Here is a 10,023-nt window from a genome sequence, read left to right on the forward strand (position 1 = left end):
GGAGAAGCATGCACTTAAATGGCCTCCATGCATCAACTTAAATATCTTCTTTAAAATCATCCAGATGTTGATCATGAAACAGGTTGTCGTAGGCTCATAGGAAAGTACATCCTGTGCGTCTGCCTGTTGGACTCCCTTGCTGCCTCTATATTGAACAAATCAGTCACACATACACACTTAAAACCCGCCTGTCTGTGTTCCTGACTCTTTACTTCCTACTCTCCGTTTCCCTCTCTGTCTGCATGTTTGTTTTGCAGCTGTATTGTCTGTTCGTCTTCCAGCAAGGACATGCTCCACATTTCTTTCTGTCTGCCTCACATCCATGGTGTCTCTCTCTGTTGGCCTGTCTGTCTAACAGCCTTCGCTCCACTTGGCCCTTTGCCTGTCTGTATACTGCGACACTTCCAAACTCCAGATGTTGGGGAACATAGGAAAAAGAGCCATTGACAATCAAACTTAAAGCTGACCTGTAAATCTATTAACCTTATCATCCCACCTTGTCTTCCTTCTTTTTACTTTCTCTAATAATACACTGCATATATCTATATTATTTTTTTACTACTATTATAATGTTACCGCTGCTCCATTGCACATATCTGTACATGTTGTTCATATTACATAGCCATATTTATTCTGCTCTTTATAAGGTAACTGCTAATACACTGCACACATTTATATTACTTTAAACCACCTTCTGTTGACCAACTGTACACTACTGTCTACAATGCACTATATTTCTTGTCCTGTCTATACTTGAACATCACATTGCACTTTTCTGCTCTTTTTTGCACTTCTGGTTGGGCACAAACTGCATTTCGTTGTCTTTGTACTTATACCCTGCACAATGACAATAAAGTTGAGTCTAATCTAATCTCTGTTTCTACATCCTATAAATATATTTTTCAGATGTGGTCATGAGTTGGCTAATCAGCAAGTTCTAACCATTAAAGCCTGATCCTTTTTGTTTTTCCATGACTTGCAATTCACTGCCTATTTATCATTCTTACCTCAAAAATTCTGATAAGGCATCCCAAGGCCGACATTTATTATCTCTTTCTCCTACCTGTCTCTCTTCATCTCCTTCTCTCCCTGTCTCTGCAGTGACATAGTGCAGATGTGGTAACTGTAGTCGTGGTTCGGCAAAGTTCAAACTCAGCTCACACCATATGAGAGTCTTGGCACTGCAGCTTTATTGCCAGAGCTCAATTTGATATTGTCTTCAGCAGACCCAAAGGAAGCAACAGCACTTAGTTTCTTCAAACACAGTGTAAACACAGGTGGTTATGGTGCATGTAATGAATGAAGTGACAATGTGCTGTGTCATTTTTACGATTCAAGGTGGTTCAACTAGGGTGAAACACATAGCAAAAATTAGATTGCTATGAACATGTAATATATACAAATGCATGCTGTGTATTTACTATATTATAATGTGTGCATGCGTTCACATACCGTCATGCACTGAGGAGAGGGGAAACATGGAAGGAAGCCATGACACACAAAAGGTGAAGAAATGTAGCATATACAAAGAAGGCACGGGCCATTTCTCTTACCTCCACTCTATGGGGAAGTGGCAATATCCAGAAGATGTTGGTTGAAGAAAGACAAGTATGAGGAAAGGGGAGAAGAGAGGAGGACAGAAGACAAAAAGCAGTCTCAGTAGGAAGAGAAAATCAACCATGGTGCTTCTCTTACCAACTCATAGCTGAGGATACTGAGGGACAACCAGGTGGAGGGACAGCGTGTGTGGTCAGGAAGGAAGGGATGTGTGTGTGTGTTGGTGTTTTTTTTAGGGGAATGTGGCTGAGGTATCAACCAAATGCCAAATGGGGTGGGGGGGGGAAACAACCAACAGCTGAAGCCACACAAACCACAACCTATGTGGCAGCTAACATAATTCAAGACAAAGCAGTAACAACCCCCTAACACACCCAGTTGTAAGAGCTACAAGCATCATAGTATTTGTCTTTCCACTTATTTGGAGTCAGCGAGTCGGTGTTAAATGGAGATGAAAAAGTGTCACTACCTGCGACAGTGACTTTAGCAGTTGCCTTGACTGTGTTGGCTCCAGCGTTGTGTCTATTGGAGGCCAGGCATGTATAAAGCGCCGGCTTATTCACCGTCACTTTAAGAACGGACAGGATGACCTCTCCAATCAAAGTCTCTTCGACCGACGCACCTGAGATCTGGAAGAAAAAAGAAATTGAGAGAAAAAACAAAAAGACAGCAGAAATATGTCACCAATGCAAGGACAAATATACACCATATTGCCTTATAAGATTCATTTATTAAAGATGTCTTTTTTTTGTCCACTTGGGGGCAGCAGATCAGTCTGAACACACAACATTGACAAACGGCATTATCTGTATAAAGTTGTGCCAAATGTGTTCGGTAACAGTTACATATTTAAACCAAGGGACACAGAGCAACATTAGCAGTCATTGTGAGTTGTGTTTCAGGTCACCTCGTGAATGTAAGTCTAACATTCAATGTCTTTTTTAGCTCTTGTTTGGTTTCCCCCAACACCCAAGGTATGTGACTCTTTAGCTGCTAAATGCTGAATTACACTAATATGTTACAAACAAAATTATCTATAAATATATTGCCATATACAAACAAAATTGTGCCTCCTTTGAATTAACACCATAACTAAAACATGTACAAGCATTACCTTAATGAGCTATCTCACATTACTCAAAATATACTAAGTATAAGGTGACACTTTACTTAGACATAATCGTGAAATTACACTGTCATAACTATGACATGACACTGTCCTGAAGGTGTCATAAACGTTATAAACAAGTCATAAACGTTCATGACTTCTGTCATTAAGTGTCATTCGGTTTTTGTCATGATAAGTTGACATTGGTTTGTCCTGATTATGACAACATGACTTTAATCAAAGGGACATTACCAGAAGTTGCCTTGGTCATGACAGTTGACATTCAAGTTATTTGGGATGTCTTTGTAATGACAACTTGACATTAACCAGGATGACATTATCAGAATATGTCTTTATCATGACAACTTGACATTCAATTTCTTTGGAGTGTCCTTATTAAGACAACTCAACATTAAACAGGATGACATTATGTCAAGTTGTCATGACAAAGACATATTCTGATAATGTCATCCTGGTTAATGTCAAGTTGTCATTATAAAGACATCCCAAACAAATTTAATGTCAACTTGTTATGACCAAGACAACTTCTGGTAATGTCACTTTGATTAATGTCAAGTTGTCATAATCAAGACACCCCAAACAACGTCAACTTGTCATGATAAAAACCGAATGACACTTAATGACAGAAGTCATACACTTTTATGACTTGTTTATAACGTTTATGATACGTTCATGACAGTTTCATGTCATAGTTATGACATAGGTATGAGTGTGCCACGATTATGTCAATACCTTCAGTATAAGTATAAGGCTTCAAGATGTGTTGTAAATAATTCCATGGACGTATGGTGGCATATCTTATAGACTTTATGTAACCTGTAGCTGAAGCCAGTCTGCAGAACATATTTGAGAACTTCCAGACAACCAGGGGAGAATTTGGTCAAATATTTCAGAAATGGGTAAACATAGGTAGGATGATTATGTGTTTGGCTATATTAAGATCACAGAGATTCACAGCAACAGAAAGAAAAGCTTTACATTTTGAGATCAAGCAGACTAACTATTGTCTATTTAGTCCCACTCTTTACCAGATGATGGCAGTAATGCAAAGTTGAGTTGTGAACAGATTGTGAAAATAGGAATTATTTGCTCTCCAAAACTTCCATCATATAATTAAAACAATGTCTTGAGATGTAATGTGTGCAGTGCTCATACACTGATAATATAGTATATTACAGTCTAAAGGGTGTTGAGTTGATAAAATTAAGTCTGGCACTAAAATAACCGCTTGTGATCATTTAAAAGATTTCCTGGTATTCACACTGAACAGAGTGAACCAGATGAAATGTCCTTGTTATCTTTGACACACAACTACGATATATATATATATATATATATATATATATATATATATATATATATATATATATATATATATATAATGTGAGATTCAGTGGTGTGTGTATGTGCGTGTAAGTGAGTCAAGCTGCTGATGTGTGAAGCGTCTATATTTGAAGTTGTGTCTGACACGTCTGTTTTTGGGACGAGCTCGATCCAGCCCTGCTTAAATTAATGACCTCAACAAGCTGCCAGAAAAGCAGCTCACACAGTCATTTTAATCAGCACACACACACACACACACACACACACACACACACACACACACACACACACACACACACACACACACACACACACACACACACACACACACACACACACATGTTTTACAAGCATTATGGGCCGGTAATCACATTGTAGCTAACACCCAAGACTATTAAATACCCAGACGTTATGTGGTGTCTGTCTGCTCACAACGGCCTCACATAATCTAAATGTCTGTTGCCTGGTTGAATAAAAAAAGTCCTGTTTAACATCCTTAAGGTGGTCAAGTTTGTAATTTCATGTTTCACAAATAAATAAAAACTTTAACATTAGTTTTTTTTTTTTTAAATGAGGTTTCTAGCAGGATCGTAACTACATAAACCGAAAACAAGAGCAGTGATCTTAAAAGAAGGTGCAAGTGCTTGTCAATATTTACAAGATTTTAACTGTATTGCAACAAAACTCTAAATAAAGCATTGTGTCTTTCTTGGTCTGATATGTGAACCTTTCTCTTGAATACCGTGTAGAGGAAGTGGAGAACTCGTTGTCTGGTCTTTTACTATATTAAGTTACATATTTGCAGTTTTGAAAAACTACATTTGGCATGAGTCAGGAACATTGTCTTCTCCTGGTGTCCCAAAAAGAATTGCATGTGGATACAACTCACATGTTAGAACATAATCATTAGATTATGAGATCATAACAATTGGCACTCCGGGTCACCAAATTTGTTTTAGTTCTGTTTCTTGTTTAAAAATCATCAGCCGCAGGTACCTTTATGTTTCCTACAGTTATCTTTCTTTTTATGACCTCAACCCTGTGTAACCGCTGTATATACCAGTGAGACCACCTTACATGGCTGGGCTGTCGGAACATCTAGCCAGAGTCACAAGTCAGCAGTTAACACAAACCATTCAACCCCTTTTAAGTCCATAAGAACCTTGCTGGCTCCATTAACAAATGCAACCCAATTAGAGCTGATAAAACAGAGAATGATTGGCTAAATTGAAGGCAATCTCTTCAATCCTCTGTCACCATAATGATAATTCCTTTGCTGTTTATATCACTGATCCCACAGCGTGTGTGTGTGTGTGTGTGTGTGTGTGTGTGTGTGTGTGTGTGTGTGTGTGTGTGTGTGTGTGTGTGTGTGTGTGTGTGTGTGTGTGTGTGTGTGTGTGTGTGTGTGTGTGTGTGTGTGTGTGTGTGCGTGCGTTAGAGAGACAGAAAGAGAGAGAGCCGTACAGAGAGGCATACGTGGGTAATTTTTTGTAGCTTGCATTACAGTTTACTGCATGTGTGTGTGGACTTGTGTGTCCTGATTTGCCCCTGCTCATGCACATGCACCCTATTACTATAAAATAATTTGCTGTTGTCATGGAGAGCCGTACAGTGACGACTGTCTCAAAAGAGAACATAATTTAGTTTAAACCACTTTAGAAAAGAGCGTGTTGCTTCTTTAGACCAAAACAAATGGGACTCTATAGACCTAATGGGGATATGCAAAGATCTGCAGATCTGTATGTTTGACACCAAAAGAGAGATCCACTGGAGGACTGGTACTGAACAAGTAATGGATTTGTTCCCAAAATCTTTAGTATGTCACTGTATTTATGCCGTAAATTGTTGTGTCTTTAGCCCTGTGTCTGTTCTTCGGTTATTTGCTGCTAATAGGACAAAGTAGACAATGTTACTGTGCAGGTTCCAAATCTATGATACAGCATGTGAAGATGAATGTTTCAGAAATACAACTTTATGTGCAGAATGCAATGCATGTTGGCTTTCCTGACTATCTCCTCTGTTATTGTCAGAGCCTGTTCCCATTGTGTTAGGCTCTGCGGCTGACCATGTGTCGCAATGTCAGCTACGTGATGAAATGCCTCTGATGCTGGCTGTGTTGACTGACATTTGAGCCAAACTCAAACACTGTGAAGGCGACAACAATATTCCTAGTAAGATTACAAGCATTTACAAGAGACCTAGGGGATTGGGCTTAGATGGATGGATGGATGGATGAATGGAGAAACCACCATAAATAATGTTATTTCTTTGGCACATTGTCAGCCGCAGAGCCTAACACAATGGGAACAGACTATGACAATAACAGAGGAGATAGTCAGGAAAGCCAACATGCATTGCATTCTGCACATAAAGTTGTATTTCTGAAACATTCATCTTCACATACTGTAGCATAGATTTGGAACCTACACAGTAACATTCTCTACTTTGTCCAAAAGCCTTAGTGTCACATTATGTGCGGCTAATAGAGATAAAATTCATCAGACTTCAACAGAAAAATAGACTCACAGTATTCCCATTTTCCAGCCAGGTGATGGTGGGGATCGGATTTCCTGTGGCGTTACACTCCAGGAAAATCTGGCTTCCATACGCTACTCTCTTCTCCTTAGGAACCAGCAGGATTCGTGCTGGAGCTGAACACACACACAAACACCACACTGTGTAGACACAGAAACTCATATACTGTGTATACACAATTACATTCCACTAGTTTAAATTATTTATTTTTTTAAAGTACATCATGTACATACTGTACCACGCGTAGTAAGTGAAACCACGTTAAAATACATACCCTGTACCTCTATGGTGACAGGCTTTGAAAAGGCCAAACCAAAGCTATTCCGGGCCACGCAGCGATACTGTCCTGCATCCTCCTTCTGTATGTTATGGATCTTCAATGCACCATAGTCAAGAATGGTAACACGGTCACTGAACTGGGGGAGATGAGACCACTTTCAAAGATAGAAATGAGATCTTAACATATAGCTTTTTTTTTTTTTTTTTTTATGGAACACTAAAAACAAAGCCAAGAACAGATGGGCTCTTTAATGCTATATGCAGTCTGTACCTATTCCCAGTCCTGGTCAGATGAATACTAGTCTGGATCAACAACAGTTCATTTACCGGATAATCGCCTGTGTTCCAGCGGATGTGCTTCGCCTAGCAGAACTCGGGGAAACAACAACAAACTTCGAGCTAGCGAGCTACACGCTACAATTGGCATGTTTCAAAGAAGATTTACATCGTGCAACAAGGCACGGCAAGAAGTGCTTGGTTCTTTTGGGAAATAAGTGCAACGATTTACAAAAAAAATATGTTTAACGTTACAGCATTTCATTCAATTCAATTTTATTTATAGTATCAAATCATAACAAGAGTTATCTCGAGACACTTTACAGAAAGAGTAGGTCTAGACCACACTCTATAATTGACAAAGCCCCAACAATTCCAATAATTCCCCCAAGAGCAAGCATTAGCAGTGGCTATTGCGACAGTGGCGAGGAGAAACTCCTTTTTAGGAAGAAACATCAGCAGACCCAGACTCCTGGTAGGCGGTGTCTGACGGTGCCGGTTGGGGTTATGATCATTTACTCATCATTATTTACTATCTAACTGGGATGTTTTGGGACCGATTGGTGGGGATTGCTGTGGACAAAGTATTGTTACACAGGGCGATACACTGGTAAGAGCAAATGACGTTTAACCATGTATCCAGCATGTATCCAGCTTATTTAAATAGCTCACATTACTGTATTGTCTGAACAGTTAACTTCATTTTATATTATGTTGGCGTTTTCTTTTAAGGTGGGTGCAAATGTTCCACCAATACAAGTTCCCTCCCAAGACCAACTTGGAGGAGTGCATACATTGATAAGCTCATCATCTTTGAGCCAGGTGACCTCTGGTTTGGGGTTGCCAAGGGTAACACACGGCAGCACTGCTTTGGATTCTACCAGAAAGGTTTGATTGGTAGGATGGCGTTTGATCTGTGGCTCTGTTGGAGAGACGGACACAACATAAGAGACAAGATACAATGGTTTAGCTGTTTATCTCAATGAATAGAATAGAATACAGTTTATTGTCCCGGAGGGGGAAAACTTGTCTTGGGCATAGTGCTACGATCTGTTGCTTCACAACGCAAACATTACGTTACAGAGGTAACCACTCTAAAATCAACATAAGACATCTAAGGACATGAAGGAAGGACACAGTATGACTGTACAGACAATATGAAACCTCAAAAGTGAGTCCTTCAAGGAAAATGCAGAGTTTTTTTTGTGATTGTTGCGGGCAAAAATCCTTGATTATGCAGCACGTTTTCTTAAGAAATGCGATGGAATATGTGGGATATTAATGCAATTTTATGCTATGAAATTGCGGGAACTTGCAAAAACTGCGGTTTGATGAAAAAGAGAAAAAAAAGTGATTCTCCCAACACTCTGCTTTTGGATGATGTTCATGTTGTGTAATTACGTCACTTTATAACATTCCCATGGCAACAGGGGAAAATGGCTGCTCTTGTGTGAAGTAAACGCAACATTTTTCAACTTTCTGCTAAGATAATAATAATAATAATAATAATATAATAATAATAATAATAATAATAATAAATTGAATTTATATAGCGCTTTTCAAAGACTCAAAGTCGCTTATATATATATGTGACTTTTTTGCAACGAAAGTGCAGGGATTATGAAATCATGCAAGCCCTGCATATTTTGTGCAGAAATCGGCAAATTTATGGGGTGAAAGTGTGGCGTATTTGAAAAAATGCAGCCCCTGCATAAATATGCGGACTTTGGCTGATTATGCATTGAATTATGCGATTGCGTAATCGCGTTTTTCTGGAAGGACTGAAAAAAGTGCTGGTGTATTTATTGCACTTTGCTCTGTTGTGCTACTGTGAGTGCGTTGTTCTTGATGGAACTATATCATCTGCAAATTGTTAAAAAGCATAAATAATCAAGATTGTCTAGACTCCAACCAAACAAACTTGAAAGAAAGCAGACATACTCATCTTGAGCTGCAGAGCTCCACAGCTCTTCGCTGCCTCTCCGATGCCGTTACTGGCCAGGCAGCAGTACTCTCCATTGTCTGTCTCTCTTACATGAGGGATGCTTAGCATCTGGCCCTGCTCCCTGGTAATGTACCGGGGGTCATAGTACCTGGTGGGTGCCAAACAAATAAGAGTCTGATTGTGAGCAGAAGTTTTAATGGTCTTAAAATATTAAAGCAACACCAAAGCACTTTTCCTTTTCGGTCCCCCTACAGGTTGGAGCTGGAATTGTCCATTACCGCTGTCGTAAATTATTTAGCCTAACGCAGCTGCTACCCGATCTGGCAAACTTGCATAGTGCAGTTATAGCCGATAGAGGGCTGCAAAGCGAATGCAAAATGCAATGTGCCGTTCACCCTGTTACAAGTTGATGAACCACTGAAACGATTTTGGAAACATTATTTTAAAGTACAAAAGAATATTTGGTGTTGCTTTAATAGCTTTAGAAATATACTTTTTGTCCAGTATGGACCTTCACACAGAACAATCATATGATAAAATGTGATGTAGGTGAATACGAGACTTCCCTACACTAAACAACGCCGCCATTAGACATGTTCAAGCTGCAATTACGACACATACTGTATATTGTTTGTAATTTCTTTAAGGAACAAATGGAACTACATCACGTTCTGTGTCATGTGCGTGACCGGAAGTGAAGTGACATAACAAATATATTGATTTAAATTTTTTTAAACATTACCAAGAAGTCTTTTTCACCTAAATGTAACCAAACTATGATCTTTTCACAATGTTAACTATGGGTTATTAGAACTGTGACCGAGGATCAAAAAACGCTCTTTTGAGTCGTATTTCCTGCCAGCGCTAGAGCGGCTATTTTATTTAACCCTTCATAGGTTGTTTTCAAGGGTAGGAATAATCCACCTGTTTATTTGGAGGACTTTTTGGCGAATACTAATCTTTTCAGCTGACTTTAGTA

At 39.2% G+C, this 10,023-nt stretch overlaps 2 protein-coding genes across 3 annotated transcripts in view; one reads left to right on the forward strand and one right to left on the reverse strand.

Annotated features, from left to right (window-relative positions):
* The window catches only part of musk (muscle, skeletal, receptor tyrosine kinase), a 43,735-nt gene that overhangs the window by 21,814 nt on the left and 11,898 nt on the right, over positions 1 to 10,023 (reverse strand). The window contains exons 3-8 of one of the 2 annotated variants that reach the window (XM_028601865.1): positions 9,041 to 9,192; positions 7,927 to 8,021; positions 6,819 to 6,960; positions 6,536 to 6,660; positions 2,027 to 2,186; positions 1,554 to 1,560 (exon numbers count right to left, since the gene is read on the reverse strand). In XM_028601865.1, coding sequence (XP_028457666.1) covers positions 1,554 to 1,560; positions 2,027 to 2,186; positions 6,536 to 6,660; positions 6,819 to 6,960; positions 7,927 to 8,021; positions 9,041 to 9,192 — 681 coding nt within the window. Of the gene's footprint in view, positions 1 to 1,553; positions 1,561 to 2,026; positions 2,187 to 6,535; positions 6,661 to 6,818; positions 6,961 to 7,893; positions 8,022 to 9,040; positions 9,193 to 10,023 lie in introns of both variants that reach the window. The other variant, XM_028601864.1, reaches the window with a different exon arrangement.
* rassf6 (Ras association domain family member 6) overlaps positions 1 to 10,023 on the forward strand; it is a 50,033-nt gene that overhangs the window by 9,890 nt on the left and 30,120 nt on the right. The window lies entirely within an intron of this gene.

This window comes from Perca flavescens, chromosome 16, assembly GCF_004354835.1.
Source record: "Perca flavescens isolate YP-PL-M2 chromosome 16, PFLA_1.0, whole genome shotgun sequence".
Classification (NCBI taxonomy): Eukaryota; Metazoa; Chordata; class Actinopteri; order Perciformes; family Percidae; genus Perca; species Perca flavescens.